The sequence below is a fragment of the Budorcas taxicolor genome, chromosome 22, assembly GCF_023091745.1.
Source record: "Budorcas taxicolor isolate Tak-1 chromosome 22, Takin1.1, whole genome shotgun sequence".
In the NCBI taxonomy this organism is placed as follows: Eukaryota; Metazoa; Chordata; class Mammalia; order Artiodactyla; family Bovidae; genus Budorcas; species Budorcas taxicolor.
Window position 1 is genome coordinate 46787546 of NC_068931.1, and position 20641 is coordinate 46808186.

The following is a 20641-nucleotide window of genomic DNA, read 5'->3' on the forward strand; positions in this document are numbered from 1 at the left end:
GATCCAACCAGTCCATCCTCAAGGAAATCAGTCCTGAATATTCATTGGAAGGACTGATGCTGAAGCTGAAAGTCCAATACTTTGGCCACCTGATGCGAAGAACTGACTCACTGGAAAAGACCCTAATGCTGGGAAAGATTGAGGGCAGGAGGAGAAGGGAACAACAGAGGATGAGATGGTTGGATGGCCTCACCGACTCGATGGGCATGAGTTTGAGCAAGCTCTGGGAGTTGGTGATGGACAGGAAAGCCTGGCATGCTGCAGTCCACGGGGTCGCAAAGATTTGGACGTGACTGAGCAACTGAATTGAACTGAAGTGATATGCACAACTGAATGCAGCGGCCCTTGGTCGGATAACACTACTAATAACTGTCAAACAGCAGGTGACATTGCTTTTGCCGCTATTACTGCTTTTCTCCCGAAATGACCGCGTCATCTTAGCGATGCTCTGTCTCTATTTCTACTGCTCTTCTCACAGTGCCGCATGCATAATGCGGTCTTCAGTGCTGACACTGCTTGACTGCTCACTGATTCCAGATGCTGATGCTGATAAGCCCCTGGGGGTAACACAGGTATCACTGAAGATATGATGCTGCATGGCAATTTTATGCTTCCTTGAGCAAACATTTTTTTAAAAACAGAGGCCATAGCCAGTGGGAGCTAGAACTGCAAACGCTACAAACCAAAAACTAACTACTCCTTGTCTTCAAAGCAGTGGAAGAGGCCTAATCCCTTCTGATAACTTGCTTCATGTACTTTGCGATTATTAGAAGTAAAAACACTCTCCCAGAAGTCTGCCCCAAATTCCTCCTGCTCTAGTTTAAATTGTCTGTCTCCGGGTCATGTGGAAACTGGAAGGCAGTTCTCAGAAATTCCCCTCAAGCTCATCTCACAAAGTGGAGATTCTCTCAAATGTCAGGAAGCATTTAACAGGAGGCTTCCTGTGTGCTATTCTGGATCTGTCAGGAATCCTCTGTTCCTTTTTAATTCCTGAATATTCAGGAATTAAGAGGAGAGGCAAGCCTCTCCTGGGGCTGAGGGATCCAGGCATTTCCTTCGCTAGTTTTTCAATACAGTGATAGGTACCCTCTTCCTTCTTGTGAACCATATGGTAAAGTGATTGTTTACAAGTCTCTCCCTCTCTTTAATATGGATCGCCTATATTTTGCAAGTCTGGAATTTTAATCTTTATCTGAGAATAACTGCCTTGTAAGACAGTATTATGCCCACACCATGTTGATTAAAACACCTTTTCTCCATCAGAGCTTTGGTCCCCATGTCTTTCTTTCTCTGTCTCTCTCTCTCTCTCTCTGTCTATTTCTGGCTGATTTCCTGCAACACGAAAGCCAGCTCTGTAACCCAGGAAATATTAGCCTCTCTCCTTTCACTTTCTCATCATTGACTCTGGACCACCAGGTTCTGGTCCATTAAAGGACCTCAACAATCTTTCAACTCATTCATTCCTTACTCTTGCTGGGTGTATAATGTTGCAGATCAAAGGAACGTTAGAATTCTTTTTATCTTTTTCTTTAATTGTCACTATCTGAATTTAACCAACAATCTCCCCTTTATGGAGATTTTATGGTCAGGCAGGTATAAGGAAAAGGGGGAGAGAAATAAGCTTTTTCTTTTAGAAAACTGAAGCCTGGATTATACTTTCCCCCTAGTCCTTCATTGCAGGCTAAATCCCGATTACACCTGTCTCCTCGGAATATAAAGCCCACATTCTAAAGGGGACTTCATCCTTCTACAACTCACCAGCCACTTCTTTCCTGCTTCCCCACACCCTCACAAGACAACACCATTGACATGTGGGAGGGCTCCCACGTTGAGGGGCCACTGCTGGAGAAGTGGTCCACCCCTGAGCCATGTTCCCTTGCCTCTGGCTCAGAAGGATGGGCTGCTGAAGGCCCAGGCTGTGCCCTGCTCATCCACCCCAAGGAGCTCAGCAGCTCTCACTGCCTCTCTCCCTTCCTGTTCTGCTTTCCTTCTGTTCTCCACCCATCAAAGAATGTCCTTGGGAAAGGGCCCAGCAGCCACTCGCTCAGTGGTCTCCTTGACGGAGGACAGCCTGAGGCTAACCAGGCCCAAGCCTTAGGCTGCAAGGGCAAGTTCTTAATGGAAGAGTTTCAGACATTGCCAAGAAGCTGGGAAGATTTGTACGTAGTGGAAGCCAGGGGCCATTCTGAAGGGCAAACCCAACAAAGCTCTGACAATCTGGTTTGCTTCCAGACCAAAAAATTTCCTAGTTCGTGGCGTTTCCACTGGGCCTCAAGATGATTCCTTACAGGCACTTAATTTCCTCTAAAGAAAAACATCTCTTTGCCTAAAAGGAATCCCTGTCTCCATTAGAGACACTAATTGCCTCAAATTCCACTGTTAGAGACATATTCTTTAGGTTTAAGCATTTCCTTTTGAGGGTATCTTTTTTTTTCCTTTGAATACCACATCAATTCACCACTATCTCAAAGTGAATTAGTTATGAACAGTTTCCCCCAAAGTGGCAAGATGACAAGTTTGGGGACTTCAACTAGGGAGAGGGGTTGAGGGAATGGTTATCAAGTTTGACCTCTAGGTATAGTATTTTACAACAGGGCCATTGCAGCAGGCAAACCCACACAATGCCTTCTGTTAGACACATGCCCATTCCCGCCTCCATTCTGGTCACGTGCCATTTCTTGGGAGGATCTCTTTGCACAGCATTAAGCTATAAGAATGACACAAACCCAGTGGGTCTCACTGTCTGAGTCCCCAAGTTGAGATGCTGACATCTATAACAAGGATTTCAAGACACAGGCCAAACACTGGGCCACTTGCAAATGAAATAAAGCAGACTATATTTGGGGTAAGAGACCTGAGCTTGCAAACCAGTGTATTTAAGAAAGGATGGCTCTTCTCACAGCATAAATCTTAAATCAGAGAAACAAAATTCTTTAACAAGTTGCCTCAAAGCATTGATAGAATGGTGTGACTTTCAGAAGCATTTTTGGAGTTTAGATACCACCTGAAAAGAAATGTCTATCTCTCCCACCAGCAATAATGTACATCTCTAAAATAAGGTGGAATGTCGGAGTGGGATAATCAATCTGAGAAATTCCAAGGATTTGGGGCTGGATTGGAGATTAAGGTCAAAGCATGGAGGTGAAGACTGTGAGAGAGTGAGGAGGCTGGCCACAGACTGACGAGGATAACAGAGCTCTGCCCATTGGCTCTGCCACAGCCACCCCAGGCTGCCAGACCGCAGCCTTGCCAGCAGTGGGCCCACGACACTCAGGACTCAGTCAAATCTGCCTTCCTGATTTTTTCCCACTCCCGACTCAAGACCAACTAGATAAATCCAAAGATACTCCCCTATCCAATCACTCAACATTTAGAAAACTAAGAGCATGGCATCCGGTCCCATCACTTCATGGCAAATAGATGGGGAAACAATGGAAACAGTAACAGACTTTATCTTTTTGGGCTCCAAAATCACTGCAGGTGGTGATTGCAGCCATGAAATTAAAAGACACTTGCTCCTTGGAAGAAAAGCTATGACCAACCTAGACAGCATACTAAAATGCAGACACATCACTTTGCTAACAAAGGTCCATCTGGTCAAAGCTACGGTTTGTCCAGTAGTCACGTATGGATGTGAGAGTTGGACTATAAAGAAAGCTGATTACCGAAGAATTGATGCTTTTAAACTGTGGTTTTGGAGAAGACTCCTGAGAGTTCCTTGGACAGCAAGGAGATCCAACCAGTCAATCCTCAAGGAAATCAGTCCTGAATATTCATTGAAAGGACTGTTGTTGAAGCTGAAACTCCAATATTTTGGCCACCTGATGTGAAGAACTGACTCATTGGAAAACACCCTGATGCTGGGAGAGACTGGGGGCAGGAGGAGAAGGGGACGACAGAGGATGAGATGGTTGGATGGCATCAGTGACTCAATGGACATGAGTTTGAGTAAACTCCAAGAGTTGATGATGGACAGGAAAGCCTGGCATGCTGCAGTCCATGGGGTCACAAAGAATTGGACACAACTCAGTGACTGAACAGAATCCAATCAGATGAGCTGCCTCGATTCTAGTTAGCTCTCCTCCAGTTCTCCCATGCCTCAAATAATGCTGCGCTCTGAAGCTTTTCCAGGATCCTGAGAGCCTTTGGCCTCTGCCAAACTGAGTGATGGTGCTCACACTGTTGCTGTAGCAAGCTGGAAAGATACAGCCTCTGTTCTCATTTGACCTCCGTTTTATTTCCACAGTTACATGAGTTCAAATCCCAGCTCCTCTGCTGACTACCTGAGTGACCTTGGGGCGTTAATTACTTCACCTTTCTATGCCTCAGGCACTTTATTTGTTGTGAGTTAAAATATATAATTATATTGTTATTATAGCTAATATAAATATTATTATATGTATATATTAACTCTCTCTATATATAGACAGAGAGCACTTCCAATGGTGCCTGGCAGGGAGTAAGCGCTCATTGAATGTTAACCATTATTACAATCACTATCAGGGGAGAACAGCTCAGGAGAGAATTCCAGGGGGGAAACAGGAGTTGCATAATAAGAGCATAGGAGTGCTAAGAGAAGAGAGGCCAAAACTCTTCTCATCGGATCCCCCCAGACACAAGCTGCATAAGATGAGCAGAGTTCCCACTCTCATGGACTGCTCTGTCCATGAGAAGAAGCCTCTACCTGGCCGCCAAGAGCTTCAGCAATTTCATCCCCCTCAAGCACCATCCCTCCCATCCTTACCTCTGCCACCCTCCAGACGTACTTATTGAGTGCCCGACACACGCAAGGCCAGAGGTGGGAGCTGTGAGAGCTCAGAAAGGATTCTGCCCGCCAGCTTTAGTGGAAGGGTTTTAGACATTGCTAAGAAGTTGGGCAAGATCTGTGGGAGACGGCAGTGTGGCTTCAGAGGCGAGTGGCTGTGGGTAGGTGGCACAAGCCTTACGCTTGGGTTCTGGGTCTCTGCCCTCTGATGCTTAAGATATCAGGGGTCAGGGATGGCTTGGAGGACAATGGCCGAACACAGAAAACCAAACAAAACCTAGGACTAAGTTGGGGATTTAATGAAAGACGCAGACAGGTGCTATCTAGAAGGACTAAAGAGGTCCACCAATACTGTCATTACTGATTACTATCTTAAGAGGAAGTAAAACCTAAGGCTTAAGACTGGGGCCACCTGGGTGCATTGTCCAGGGCCAAAGCTTACTGGCTATGGGACCTTTAGCAGCATGACTTGACCTTGCTGTGTCTTAGTTTTCTCATCTGTAAAATGGGGACGATAGTAACAGTCCTCACAGAGTTGTAGGTAGAAATAAGTGTGTCAATACAGTCAAAGGGCTTAGAGAAATGTCCAACACCAAATAAGCCCACATCAGTGTCCGTGTTGTTGTTGCGGTCCCCTCAGGTGTTAAAACTTCATGAGTTTGAGCATCTTTTCTTCCCAGTGGGACTGTCTCTCTGTTAGGGGAGGCACACTGATTGAAACCGCCCACCCTGGCCAGGCACCATAGTAACCATTTGCATGAGTTGTTTTATGACAGGAGATCCTGATAAGGAATACGGAACTAATAAGCCACCACCAACTGGAAGAGTCCGGGAAAGGTCTAAAGGAGACACTGCGTGTCCGTCCACTTCCCAGAATCCCTCTCGCTAGCATCCATCTTGGCTGAGCAATGCATACGCCACCAGGAAAGACTCTGAGTCAGAATGATTGGCCAAAGACCACCCGGAAACTAATCCCATCACCATAAAACCCGAGACTGTGAGCCACGTGGCAGAGCTGTTCTCCTGGGTTCCCTTACCCTACTGCTGTCCACCCGGGTGCCCTTTCCCAATAAATTCTCTTGCTTTGTCAGCACATGTGCCTCCTTGGACAATTCATTTCCGAGTGTTAGACAAGAGCCCAGTTTCGGGCCCTGGAAGGGGTCCTCCTTCCTGCAACATCTCCAGTGTCTGAAACAGTGCCTGATATTGGTGTTCAATTGTTTTTTAATATTTGAATTTTTTTTTTCACTTTTATGCCATCATTTCGAACTTGTAGGCAAGTTACAAAAATAGAGTAGGCTTCTGTGCTCCCTTCAGCCATCTCCCCCTAATATGAACAGGTTACATTACTACAGTAAAAAGAATGAAAGCAGGAGATTCACAATGACACAACGCTACCCACTAATCTCCAGACCTTACAATAAACATTTTACAGTGACAGAAGGAAGGAAGGAAAGAGGGCTATGGGCTGAAGTGATCAAGGATGGCTTCCTAGAGAAGGTAGATTTGTGCTAGCCTTTGAAACAGAAAGGTCTTGCAACAGAGAGAGTGGATGAAAGGCATTCTAGGAGGGATGAATCACACAGACAGAGGCGTGGAGGCTGGAAGGCCCCAGGGAATGAGGGGAGAGTCAGAGGGTAGTCTGGCTGAAAGCAGGATGGGGCTGGAGGGTGGAGGATTGGGTGTATGGAGGGGCAAAGGGGCAAGGAGCACAGGTCACGTCCAGATACCTGGCCTTCTTCTTGTCCAGCTGCACTTCCTCTGTGCTGCCGTTGATGCCATAGAGGGTCATAAAGATGTTGGAGTCGGTGCCACCGCCCACCACGTCCCCTGTCCACACCGTCATTTCGTACAGCACCTGTCCCGAGAGGGATGCGAGTCCTGGGCTTTGGCCTCAACCATCACCCCCGGAGATTTATTATACTTCACTCTCGCTGGGGCAAAAGAACACGTCCTCCAGGCTCCGCCACTTTGAAAAGAGCCCTCCCACTAAGCAACCGTGAGTGTCTGCAGAGCAAGAGCCAGGCCATGTCACTGTCCCTGTCCCCAGCTGTGCCAGGCTCAGGGCTGGAGAGGAGTTCAGTTTCTGAGAGAGAACACGTGTGGAGTAGGAACATGACCGATCGCCCCAGCATTAACCGACCTCCTTGTTTGTAGAAGCCCGACCTAAGTCTGTTCATCCCAGCTGCATGTGTTGGCTACACAGTGGCTTTTGGAGACATGCAGGGCGCCACTGGAACCCCAGGGCCATCCCCGCTGCTAGCTGTGGAACCTGGGCAGATGTCCCACCCTCTCCAGCCTCTGCCTCCTCTCCGTAAATAGAGATGTGCACCATGCAGAGCTGCGAGAGCCACAGACACCTCGCCTTGGTGCCCACTCTGGGCCTGGCATCAAGGGGCCGCAGCAGTTCTAGGGGACCGTCCCTCTTACATGTCACGGCCAGCTCACCCTGCACGTCAGTGATGGGGAGTGTGTTGGGGCTGCTGGTTGAGGGACCTCTGCCTTCTTTCGCTTGTGGGGTGGGCCAGCCACCTATCATAGGTGCTTTTCACTTTAGACTGGAGTTTTGCACTTAGGCCTGAGGTTTGTGCCAAAGAGGCTGTGTTCTCTTTGTCTCTGCCAGAGGAGGTGAGAACAGCCTGCTCCCTGCAGCGTGGTGCTTTCCTTGAGGCCCCTGCCTTGGTTCTTCCTTTGAGGGGCGGCCTCGGGGCAAGAGGGGCCATCTTCATCCCTGATCTGGAGTGTCCTCTGGCCCCTGGCCTCTCATGCCACAGCCTCTTGCCAGGTGCCCAGTTAGGTCTCAAAGGTTCAGGAGAGGCCTGCACATACGGCCAAAGACACGGCATGCTGACCATCTCCTTGCATGTACCCAGAGCCAGCCCCTCCTTTCCCCAGGGGCTCCCACACTGCAATATCACTGTCACAGATGCCGGAGTCCCATCACCAGTTGCCTTCAGATTCAGAACCCGTGCTATTCCTGTCAGTGATCACACCCCTGACGTTGCCCTTTTCAGGCAGCACGGAGAACCTTCACCACCACATTGCAAGGTCAGAAGTAGTATTTCAGGCCTGGCTAGGAGGACACGTTTGCCAGGGAACTAACTGAACTACACTTTGCTTTCCCAGGAAAATCCTCTTAGACCACCTAACAAGGGTGTGTGTGGTGGGCACGGAGCTACGGGAATGAAAGCAGAAGCCTGACCACTCGGCTCTTACCCAGCAAACTCAGAACAATCAAAGCAAGCACTCGAGGCCCCGTGGAGACTGGCCCCTTAAGACTGGGCTCGCCAGACTCCTGTCTTCTCCGGGTCCATCTTTTTTCTCTTCTTTACACAGACCCATCTCTTTTTATGCCATAGATGTGTTTCCAGAAAGAGACACAGACACAGGCTTTTGTAATTCCAGTCTGATATCAAATGTCCTGGGGAGGTGGCCAGTCCAAAGAGCCCTCGGGTTCTTTGTGAAGTGATAAACCTGTGTTCTTTTGTAACATGAATAACTGGGGTGTGAGGGTTTGGATTTCCACAGATTAAAGACCCCAGAGGGAGGTGAGCTGTACTGAGAAGGGGTGTGCATGTGCACTGGGGGTGGCACACACACACACACACACACACACACACACACACCCACATGCATGCTGGGAACTGGGTCAGGACAGAGGTTCCCAGAAGAACTGTGTGCTCTCCCCCACTGACTGTCTGGCCACAGACGCAGATGGCTGAGCAAGGGAGGGGGTGTCTGTGCTGTAGGAAGTTCGGCTCTCCAGCGGGAAGGAGATGGGCAGGCATCCACACTCCTGCCCGAATAGAGTTTATAGCCCATAACTCAGCCCTTCCTTGTTTCCACATACAGTACAGGCACGGCACGCTCAGGTCCAGGGTGATGTCTTCTTATCTCTGTGGGACAGCTTCCGACCTAAATCTAGTAGCCCATTGATTTGGATTCAGGAACAGAGATGAGGGCTGGGACCTTCTGTTGACCCCACAGCTTTTCAGAGAAAGAGAAGTCTGCAGGGTCACGTGACACAGAAGCGTCTGGGGCATCAGCTGACCACGTGTCCTTGGGTCCAGCACCCAGGCAATCTGCTTCCTGCCTGGCACCCTGCTTCCTGCCTGGCACCGACCTGTGACTTCATACAACTCAGCCCAGGCCATTTGGCCAGCTAGAGGTGGAGCTAGGACAGGCACTCAGCACCTGCCTTCTAGCCTTTTCCTCTTAAGGGGGAGCTTGGGCAGATAGCTCTTACTGCACTGAGACCCAGGGGCTCACAGCATCCCAAAGGCCATCTGTCCCCATCACCAGCCTACTGGTGTCAATGGAACATCCTTTGGAGAACAATGACTCTGTACATCTGTGTAGAGCATGCTTTCCATGGACTGTTCATGGTCTCATTAGTTCTCATCAATACCTTACATGGGAGAGGTTAGAAAGCATTATTTCCATGTGCTATGTGAGAAGACCAAGGCCCAGAAAGGCCAGATGGCCTGCCCAAGGTCACACAGCTGCAGACAAGAAGACACTTGAATCTCATGGCTCCTAGCAATGTGGGTCTGGCTGGTACAAAGGGCTGCAGCCCTGGCCAGTGCCCCAGGGCTGAGTCTGCTCCTTCTCCCACTTCCATCTCCCCTGTGCTCACCCCCTTCACCTGGCGCTCCCTTTGCCATGCCATGCCATCCACACAAACAGGTGCCCCTTATACCTTCACCCCGATGTTCACCACCATGGCATCCAGGAGGTCGAAGACACGGGAGGTGACGCCATCTCCTCGGTCCTTGGCAAGCCAGCAATTGCAGCGCAATATGTATTTGGTCCCCTGGGTGGGCACGGCCAAGCACAGCTCCTCCACCAGCCAGCAGCTCTCGGGGGAGGCCCCGTCATGGCCCAGCTAGGCGGGGACACACCGGGGCTGTGACGGTGGGGGCACAACAGGGCAGGAAGCCCTCCTGGCTCAGCATCCCCTCCCCCATTTGCTAGCCTCCCCACCCCACCCCCCCGCCGCCCCCCGTCTTCAGCGCTGCCTTCCAGCGTGCTCTGCACTCACTGATCCAAGTCCCTCCTGTGAAGGTGGAGAGAGTTTGCAGATGCAATGAAGGTCTCTACTCAGATGACCCTGAGTTCATCAAAAGATTATTCTAGGTGGGCCTGACCTAATTAGGCGAGCCCTTCAAAAGCGGGTGTAGACATCAGAGAGGGAAGACATCACAGAGATTTGAAACAGAAGAGATCCTCTCTGAATGGCTTTGAGGAAACTCGTTGCCTGGCTTTGGAGAGGGCCACACGGCAGAGAATGCAGGCAGCCCCTGGCCTTCGTCCTACCACCACAAGGGAACTGATTTCCTCCCACAACCACTGAGCTTAGGACAGGACCCCAAGTCTCAGACAAGACCAGAGCCCTGGCAGCACCTTTGACTTCAGCCCAGTGAGATCTTGAGAAGAAGACACAGCTAACCCAGCCCTGGACTCCTGGCCATACATTTGTATGGCCTTAGGTTACTAAGTTTGTAGTGACTTGTTACAGAGCAATTAAACAACAAAAAAAACCTAATACACAGACATCCCCTCTGGGTGGGTGGAGAACGGAGCTGGAAGGGCAGGTGAGGCATCCAAGGTCACCCAGCCAGTTGGAGACAGAGGCCAGGGGCTCTTCGTGTGCTGCCTGCTCTGAGCAGGGATCAGGTCAGGCCCGCTCAGCCTCCCACCCATGTATAGGTCAGCTCCTTCCTTCCCTGGGGATCACCACCCGGAGGCCCTAGAGCCCAGCACCTCTATTTTCTTGATGACGCCCACATCCAAGCCAGCAACATAGAACTCCTCCACGGAGCCGCAGCTGAAGCCCTTCTTCCCCCGGGGATAGTCCAGCCAGATGCGGTTACTGCGCTCGTCCTCCTGCCCGATGAGGATGACGTAGGCCCGACTGTCGGTGGCTGCGTCCCTGTGCTTCCCCGTGGTGATTGACACGTAGTAGGGAATAACTGCAAGAGATTGTGGGAGCCCAGCCTCATCACAGGCCAGGGGGGACCAGGGTGGGCTTGGAGACTTGGAAATGACCTCTGGAGGCACTGATCTCAGTTCCCTGTCTCTGAGACAAAGTATAACAGAGCTTTTCAGACTGATGAGCTATCTATGGGGAGTGTCTACCCTCCAAGGGGGCTTCCCATGTGGCGTGAATGGTAAAGAATGCACCCGTCAATGCAGGAGGCTTAAGAGATGTGGGTTTGATCCCTGGGTAGGCAAGATCCCCCAGAGGAGGGCATGGCAGTCCACTCCAGTATTGTTGCCTGCAGAATTCCATGGACAGAGGAGCCTAGCGGCCTATAGTCCACAGCGTCGCAAGGAGTCAGACATGGCTAAAACAACTTAGCATGCACCCTCCACGGACTGAGGGAGTTGGTAACTCCCAAATGAAGATCAAAGAGAAATCACTGTGACATCTGAAAGCCCCACTGACCAATTAGCTTAGCTGCACCCAGCACTCGCATGTGAAGTGGGGCGAGAGCAATAACTGCTACCCAAGTACAGGGTAGATGCCTGAGAAGCACACTATGGACATAAAAATGAGGTTGGCAAAAGCAAGTTCTCATGAAAAGCAGGAATTTAGAGAAGAAAAATAAAACGGTATTTATATGTGTAACAAAATAAATGAAAGTTCTAGAAGGCATTCATTTCCAAAGCAGGTTTTAAACAGCATAAAAACCTACTCAGAAAATATGCTTAGAGGGCTAGTTGCCCAGCCAGTCTCCATTCTCCTTACAGCTAGGGGTGGTCATGATATATAAGATGGGAAATTTTCTTTTAAAGGGTCTTACTCAACTGGGAGGAACACCTTTTTGCTCCTTACCCTTCCAATCATTCTGCTTGGAATGTGTATGTGATATTTGGAGCTCCGGCTCCAGTTCATCTTGGAACCATGGGCAACTTTTACGATGGAAGCCACTTGGAGGACTGCTAGTTTGGTCAGGTTGAAAGAGCCTAGGACCCTGAATTCACTGGAGCTGCTGTATCAGTCCTATGTTTCTCTTTGAACTTTTATGAGTAAGAAAAGAAATGCTCCATGTTTGTTACTTGTAGTTACGAACTGAAACAGGTTGGAAAACCTTCTCTTAATTACCATATGTAAAATAGATGATCAGTGCAGGTTTGATGCATGAAGCAGGGCACTCAAAGCTTCATGGGACAACGCAGAGGGATGAGGTGGGGAGGGAGGTGGGCGGAGGATTCAGGATTGGGGGACATCTGTACACCCATGGCTGATTCATGTTGATGTATGGTGAAAACCACCACAGTATTGTAAAGTAATTAGCCTCCAATTAAAATAAATAAATAAATTTAAAACAAACAAACAATAACCTTCTCCCAGCTGACCTTCCTAAATAGCTTGGGAGACATTGCCCTGATGAAGTGGATGTTTGGTTATGCAACCTGTAGCCCTTTGAAAACCTTCCAGACTAGTCCTTCCCAGCTGGAATTATCCGCATTGTTTTCTGCCCATGGCTGTATTTCATCTTTACAAAAAGAACCCCACTGGCCTGTCCACAGTTGATCAAAGTGCTTAATTCAATTTAGTTCGGTTGCTCAGTTGTGTCTGATGTGCTCTGCATAGAAGTTAAATAAGCAGGGTGACAATACACAGCCTTGACGTACACCTTTCCCAGTTTGGAACCAGTCCGTTTTTCCATATCCAGTTCTAACTGTTGCTCCTTGACCTGCATACAGATTTCTCAGGACGCAGGTAAGGTGGTCTGGTATTCCCATCTCTTGAAGAATTTTCCACAATTTGTTGTGATCCACACAGTCAAAGGCTTTGGCATATTTAATAAAGCAGAAGTAGATGTTTTTCTGGAACTCTCTTGCTTTTTCAATGATCCAACTGATTTGGCAATTTGATCTCTGGTTCCTTGGCCTTTTCTAAATCCAACTTGAACATCTGGAAGTTCTTGGTTCACTTACTATTGAAGCCTTGCTTGGGGAATTTTGAGCATTACTTTGCTAGCGTGTGAGATGACTGCAATTGTGCGGTAGCTTGAACATTCTTTGGCATTGCCTTTCTTTGGGATTGGAATGAAAACTGACCTTTTTCAGTCCTGTGGCCACTGCTGAGTTTTCCAAATTTGCTGGCATATGGAGTACAGCACTTGCACAGCATCATCTTTTAGGACTTGAAATAGCTCAACTGGAATTTCATCACCTCCACTAGCTTTGTTTGTAGTGATGCTGCCTAAGGACCACTTGACTTCGCATTCCAGGATGTCTGGCTCTAGGTGAGTGATCACACCATCATGGTTATCTGGGTCTTTAAGATCTTTATTGTATAGCTCTTCTCTGTATTCTTGCTACCTTTTCTTAATATCTTCTGCTTCTGTTAGGTTGATACCATTTCTGTCCTTATTGTGCCCATCTTTACATGAAATATTCCCTTGGTATCTCTAATTTTCTTGAAGAGATCTGTAATCCTTCCCATTCTATTATTTGCCTGTATTTCTTTGCACTGATCACTTAGGAAGGTTTTCTTATCTCACCTTGCTATTCTTTGGAACTCTGCATTCAAATGGGTATATCTTTCCTTTCCTCCTTTGCCTTTAGTTTCTCTTCTTTTCTCAGCTATTTGTAAGGCTTCTTCCAACAACCATTCTGCCTTTTGCATGTCTTTTTCTTGGGGATGGTCTTGATCACTGCCTCCTATACAATGAGATGAACCTCTGTCCATAGTTCTTCAGGCACTCTGTCTATCAGAGCTAATCCCTTGAATCTGTCACTTTCACTGTATAATCGTAAGGGATTTGATTTAGATCATACATGAATGGTCTGGTGGTTTTCCCTACCTTCTTCAATTTCAGTCTGAATTTTGCAATAAGGAGTTCATGATCTGAACCACAGTCACCTCTTGGTCTTGTTTCTGCTGACTGTATAGAACTTCTCCATCTTCAGCTGCAAAGAATATCATCAATCTGATTTCAGTACTGACCATCTGGTGATGTCCATGTGTAGAGTCATCTCTTGTGTTGTTGGAAGAGGAGGTTCTCTTGGCCAAACTCTGTTAGCGTTTGCCCTGCTTCATTTTGTACTTCAAGGCCAAACTTGCCCGTTACTCCAAGTATCTCTTGAATTCCTACTTTTGTACTCCAGTCGCCTATGATGAAAATGACATCTTTTTTGGTACCACTTCACCTGCTGTTCTTTCCTTCTTGTGTGTTTTTCATTTCAGTTATTGTATTCTTCAGCTCTGATTGTTTCCTTTTTATATTTTCTAGTTCCTTGTTAAAATTCTCACTGTGTTTGTCTTTGCTCTTCCCTGGTCCAGTTAGCATTTTTATAATTAATGCTTTGAACTCTTTATCTGGTAAATTATTTACCTCTGTTTTATTTGTCATTTTTCAGGCTCTTTTGTCTTGTTCTTTCATTTGAAACAAATTCCTCTGCCTTCTCATTTTGCTTAACTTCCCTCTCTCTATCAAATTAGGTAAAAAACAGTTTCTTGTCCTAGTCTTGAAGGGGTTTCCTTGTGTGGGAGCAATCCTATCAATCTGTGTGTGCCCAGTGGTTTTGGCAAGACAGCTGGCTCTGGAGTCAGCACAGGTCGCGTCTTCCCCTCGGGTGTGCTGGCAACTCTCACCGGGGTGGGGAGTGGGGCTGGAGATGGAGAGGCTGGAGCCAGAGCCAGGTGTGAGCCAGGGCTTCTGCAGTGCTCAGTGGCCAACACTGCCCTACTAGGGTTGGGGTCAGGTCCAGGGTTGCTGTTGTTCATTGCTCAGTCATCTCCAACTCTTTTCAGCCCCTTGGACTGCAGCACGCCAGGCTTCCCTGTCCTTCACCGTCTCCTGGAGTTTGCTCTCCCAGAGGTCTAGCATGCTAAGGCAGAAGTCCTGAGGGTCAAGTTCAAATCAGTTCTATTTCCTCTAAGTGTGTGTACTTCCCCATCACTTTCATCCTAGAAGGGAGTAGTGTTGCAGCGAGAGAGGTCAGAGTGGGCCCCTGGTGTGGCCAGAGGCATGCACTGAGGCGGTCCTGGTATATCAATTAGAGCTTCAGTGCGCTTTTGATGCATCATCTCTGCAAGTGCCAGAAATGGCCATGCTCACCCCATTCAGATGAATTCCAGGTCCCAGCGGTCTCTGTTCCCCACAGTCGCACACTCTCCTCGGCTATGACAGACTTCACCCTAGCGGAGCTGTGCTGGAGCTGAGTGGTGGAGTGGGCAGTCGATGTGGGAAGTGGGCCAGGGGTCCTGGGCAGTTTCAGTCTGCTTCTTCCTATTTGATCCCAGGAGTAAGCATGCCTGTGTGTGGAATCTAGGTTTCTTACAGCCCTCCTGTAAGTCCCACAGATTTTCAAATCAGTTAGGGGGAGTCATCTCCTCAGTATCAGACCCCAGGGCAGGGGTGCCCAATATGTGGTCCCAACTGCTCACTCCCCAGGGAGGATCTCCTAGCCTGTGTAATCCCCGACTCTTCTATGTTCCTTCCTAAGGGCACCAGTCCCAACCCGATCACTTCTCTTCCCTTCCTACCTGACTCCACGTGGCCCTTTCTCTCTTCCACTCTCCAGCTTGTTTTCAGTGAGAACGGCTCCACATGTAGATGTATTTTTGACATGTTCATCGTGGGAGGTGAGCTTCGTCTTCTACTCTATCTTCTTGATCTCCTCCCTCTTAAATCCTTAATTTCTTATATTCCCTGGACTAAAGTTGAACTGTGAGCCAAAGTCAAAGATTTTCCCAAAGCAACCAAAGATCCTTACAGATCTGAGGAGGGATTTAATATAGCCATTCAAACTCATCAACCTGGCTTCTCTAACATGTCAGCTAGTTCATATGCTTGGTGGTAAAGGCCAGGCCCAGCACCGAATGCAAACTATTAATTGGGAAAATCCTACAAGATGTCTAGAATCACAACTGGGAGTCCATCCTGCTATCTCACTATAGAAATACCTTGAAGATATTGCAGGTTCAGTTTTGGACCACGGCAATAAGGCAAATATTGCAATAACGTGAGTCACATAAATTTTTTGGCTCCCCAGTGGATATGCCACCTGATGCAAACAGCCAACTCATTGGAAAAGACTCCGATGCTGGGAAAGATTGAAGGCAGAAGGGAAAGAGGGTGATGGAGGATGAGATGGTTGGATGGCATCACCAATTCAATGGACATGAACTTGGGCAAACTCCAGGAGATGGTGAGGGACAGGGAAGCCTGGCGTGCTGCAGTCTATGGCGTCGCAAAGAGTTGGACACGACTTGGTGATTGAACAACAACAGTGTGCAATAGCATTATATCTAAAAAATGCACATGCCTTAATTTAAACATACTTTATTGCTAAAAAGTGCTAACCACCATCTGAGCCTTCAGTGAGTCATATTTTTTCCCCCAGTGGATGATCTTGCTTCCATGTTGATGACTGCTGACTGACCAAGGTGGTTGTTGCTCCAGCCTGGGGTGGCTGTGGCAATTTCTTAAAATAAGACAACAATGAAGTTTGCTACATCAACTGACTCTTCCTTTCATGAACAATTTCTCTAGTGTATAATGCTCTTTGATAACATTTTACCCCCAGTAGAAGTTCTTTCAAAATTGGAGTCAATCTTCTCAGACCCTGTCATTGCTTTATCCACTAAGTTTAAATAATATTCTAAATCTTTTGTTGTCATTGCAACAATCTTCACAGTATCTTCACCAGGAGAAGATTCTTTTTCAAAAAACCACTTTCTTTACTCATCCATATAAGCAACTTCTTGTTTGTTACAGTTTTATCATGAGATGGCAGCAATTCAGCCCCGTCTTCAGGCTCCACTTTTATGTCTAGTTCTCTTGCTCTTTCCAGCATATCTGCAGTAACTTCCACTACTGAAGTCTTGAACCCCTCAAAGTCATCCATGAGGGCTGGAGTCAACTTCTTTCAAGCGCCTCTTAATGCTCATAATTTGAACCTCTTCCCATGAACCACGAACACTTTTAGTGGCATCTAGAATGGTGCATTCTAGAGGTTTCCATTTTACGTTTCCCAGGTTCATTAGAGGAATCACTATCTATAGAAGCTATAACTTTATGAATTGTATTTGCTAAAGAATAAGATTTGACAGTCAAAATTACTCCCTGATCCATGGGACGCAGAATGAATATTGTGTTAGCAGGTATGAAAACATTCATCTCATTGTACATCTCTATCAGATCTCTTGGGTGACCAGGTGCCTGGTCAATTAGTAGTGATATTTTGAAAGGAATCTTTCCCAAGGGGGAAAGGGTGGGATGGGATGAATTGGGAGATTGGGATTGACACATATCCACTATTGCTACTATGTATAAAGTAGACAACTGATGGGAACGTACTGCAGAGACAGGGAACTCTACTTAAAGCACTGTAGTGTCCTAAATGGGAGGGCAGTCCAAAAGAGAGGGGATATATGTATGCTTTTTGCTATGCAGTAGAAGTTAACACAACATTGTAAGGTAACTATACTGCAATAAAATTTTTAGAAAGCCGTGATATCAAATCATGTATATGAGTCAAGTTTTATAAGTAAATATATAGCAAAAAAGGGGAAGCTTGAAATAATGCAATAATTACCAAAATGTGACACAAAGGCAGGAAGTGAGCAAATACTGTTGGAAAAATGGCACTGATAGACTTGCCCCATGCAGGGTTACCACAATCCTTCAATTTGTTAAAAAAAAAAAATCTGTGAAGCACTATAAGTGTATTGCTTGCTCAGATGTGGCTGATTCTTTGCGATCCCATGGACTGTAGCTCACCAGATTCCTCTGTCCATGGAATTCTCCAGGCAAGAATACTGGAGTGGGTTGCCATGCCCTTTTTCAAGGGATCTTCCCAACTCAGGGTTTGAACCTGGCAGATAGATTTTTTAACCGTCTAAGCCACCAGGGAAGCCCAGGAGCACAATAAAGTGAAGTGCAAAGAAAAAAAATAAAGTCAAAACGAGGTACGCTTGTATACGATCAGCCTCAGGCAATCACTTGGTGACTTCACTGGGCAATTCCTAAGGCTTTTCCAAAGTCTGTTGATCGAAACAAAATTCAGGCTTGCACACAAAAATCTAATAAACCTGCTCATAACTATCACAATTGATTTCAGATGATTTAATCCCCCTGGGTAACTTTTAATTTTATGTTTATTAATTGTTAACAGGGACCGTTTCCTTCCAGAAAAAAAAGGCCAGGATGGAATGGGAAACTAGGTCTACTCCAGGTTATTTAACCTGGCACACCACCTCTCTTGTACTCTAGATGAGTCATCTAAAAGAAAGATGGCCAAAATTCTTATTCTTCATCTCCAGTAATTGAAGGCCCCTAAACAAAACCTAAACCCTCTGGTTCCTGCTGTTAGTGCAAAGAGTCAAGACACTGGAAAAGAAATTGCTACACATTTTAAGTGCTTTAGACACTGTCAGCCCTCCAAATAACCTCTCCAAGTGATAGTCACTCAACCATGTCTGACTCTTTTCAACCCTATGAACTGTAGCCCTCCAGACTTCTCTGTCCATGGAATTCTCCAGGCAAGAATACTTGAGTGGGTTGCCATTTCATTCTCCACGGGATCTTCTCAACCCAGGATTGAACCCAGGTCTCCTGCATTGCAGGCAGAGTCTTTACCATCTGAGCCACCAGGGAAGCCCAGATAGCCTCTCCAGTGTCCTCCCAATTCTCTTTGGCAGGGCTCACCGAAAATACAGGGGCTCGTCCCAATCCTCCCACTTAATGGGCTTGGAGAAACATTCCCCCAGTTTGGGAATGAATCTCGTCTAGTCCTAAATGTCACCAGAGCCACACTCCCAAGGCTCAACCCCAGTACTAGAACAGCCCCTGCCCCACAGTATTAATCAGTTCAGATAGTGGAGATTGCTAATGAACCTCGAGAGGTTCCTGTCTCTGAACCTATTTCCTTTTGTTTAGGCCCTTTGAGAGATACATGTCTTTTTCTTCTTGGTGCCCTTGTCCCTATCCATTGATTAGGCCAAGACTTCTTTCAGAAGTATCACGTTGGAATTTCTTTCTCCTCCAAAGGAGAAATAATTCTAGGACTTGACAGTAGTCATCAAAGCAGCCCACCAGATGAGTTAAACGACTTCTTTTATTTGTTCTGTGTCTGACAGTACTAGAGATGGTTCTGGAAACGGATTCTTTGTCCCAGCTGAATCAGCTACCACCCTCCTTAAAGGCAAAATCCTTAACTGATACTGGAAAAATTCACAGTGCACCTCCAACCAAGATTCAAACAGACTCTCAAAATCTCTTCTCAGAGTTAATCAATGTCCTGTAAATGAAGAACCCTTCCAGGCACAAAGTCAATAACAGAAGATTACAAGGCTCAAGGCTTCATTATCTCTTGTACTGGCTCCTGTAACTCTCGCATTTTGCCATCAGACAATGTAAGAGTCAAAGGTAGAGAGGTTTCTCCTGAACCTCAAGCAATAAAAACAACGTAATCCTTCAACACCCTATTGTTCCTAACCCTCAAACGCTACTACTATCCATCCCCACTGGAGCAAATTCTTTACTGTAGCTTATTTACATAGTGCATTCAATTAGTACTCCAGTAGAAGAAGCTGCTGCTGCTGCTAAGTCGCTTCAGCCATGTCCGACTCTATGCCACCCCATAGACGGCAGCCCACCAGGCTCCGCTGTCCCTGGGATTCTCCAGGCAAGAACACTGGAGTGGGTTGCCATTTCCTTCTCCAGTCAGTACCTTTATGCATTCACTCCGGAAGAAAAAAAATTCACCTGGACAGTAATGCTTCAGGGTTTTACTAGGAGTTCTTCTTATTTCTCACAAATCCTGAAGCCTGATCTGGATGATAAAAATTTCCCTAGGGATCTACTTTGGTGCACTATGGAGGATTTGTTTCCTTGCTCTCCTTCTCAGGCTTCCTTTTAAGAAGACAGTATCCATTCGCTAAAGCTTTTAACCTTGAAGTGACATAAGATTGCCAAAGAAAAGCTGCAGTTTGCCTCAGTCCCTAGTTTCCACATGTAAGACATCTGATATCAGAACAAGAGTTATACCTAGTTCCAGACAGACTTCACAGTGTCCTAAATTTCCCCAAACCCCAAATTAAGTGCTGACTGCTAGGTTTTCTAGAGCTACTTTGTTATTGCGAAAATTGAATTCCAAATTTCTCTCTTATGGTCAAACCTATGTTTGTTTTACTAAACAATAATAACACTGACCTAATATTATGGGATGGAGAAGGAAACAGCAACCCACTCCAGTGTTCTTGCCTGGAGAAGCCCAAGGACGGGGGAGCCTGGTGGGCTGCTGTCTATGGGGTTGCACAGAGTTGGACATGACTGAAGCCAGTTAGCAGCAGCAGCAGCAGCAATATTATGGGAAGAAGCAGATGACATATCTTTTAAGGCCTTAAAGGAGAGTTTGATGAATCCACTTGCCCTTGGGCATCTCAAGGGTCAGATTTTCTTTTCCCTTTTGGCATATGAAAAGGAAGAGGTTTGTGTGTGCCTTGGGGGTACATGCCTTAAAACACAGGGAGAACCACTGGCCCACAGGGTATGACAGCCAGCAACTGGAGCCTGCGTCAATGGGATACCCCCTTTGCCATAGAAGCTACTGCCTTTTTGCGTAAGGGCTACCAAAAAAATCCTTATGAGATCTTGAACCATTTTTGTGCCTCATGCAGTAGAAGCTCTCCTGAATTCTCATCACACTCAACATTTCTCAGTCAGCTGTCTCATTTCCCATGAAGTCCTTTTGTTAACTGCTCCTGACATAACTAATTTACATTGTAATATCCTTAACCAGGCTACTCTTCTCCTCTCCATGATGAAGTCCCTCTCTACTGATTAATGCTGACGGGTCACCTCTTGACTCTCCTGACCTTCTTCAGGAAACTTTCGGGTAATGTTGACTTCT

The 20641-nt window shown here is 46.9% G+C and overlaps 1 protein-coding gene across 1 annotated transcript in view; it reads right to left on the reverse strand.

Moving 5' to 3' along the window:
• Positions 1-20641, reverse strand: part of LOXHD1 (lipoxygenase homology PLAT domains 1) — a 197862-nt gene that overhangs the window by 33605 nt on the left and 143616 nt on the right. Inside the window, exons 32-34 of the mRNA XM_052660502.1 lie at positions 10529-10737; positions 9465-9650; positions 6496-6623 (exon numbers count right to left, since the gene is read on the reverse strand). Coding sequence (XP_052516462.1) covers positions 6496-6623; positions 9465-9650; positions 10529-10737 — 523 coding nt within the window. The remainder of the gene's footprint in view (positions 1-6495; positions 6624-9464; positions 9651-10528; positions 10738-20641) is intronic.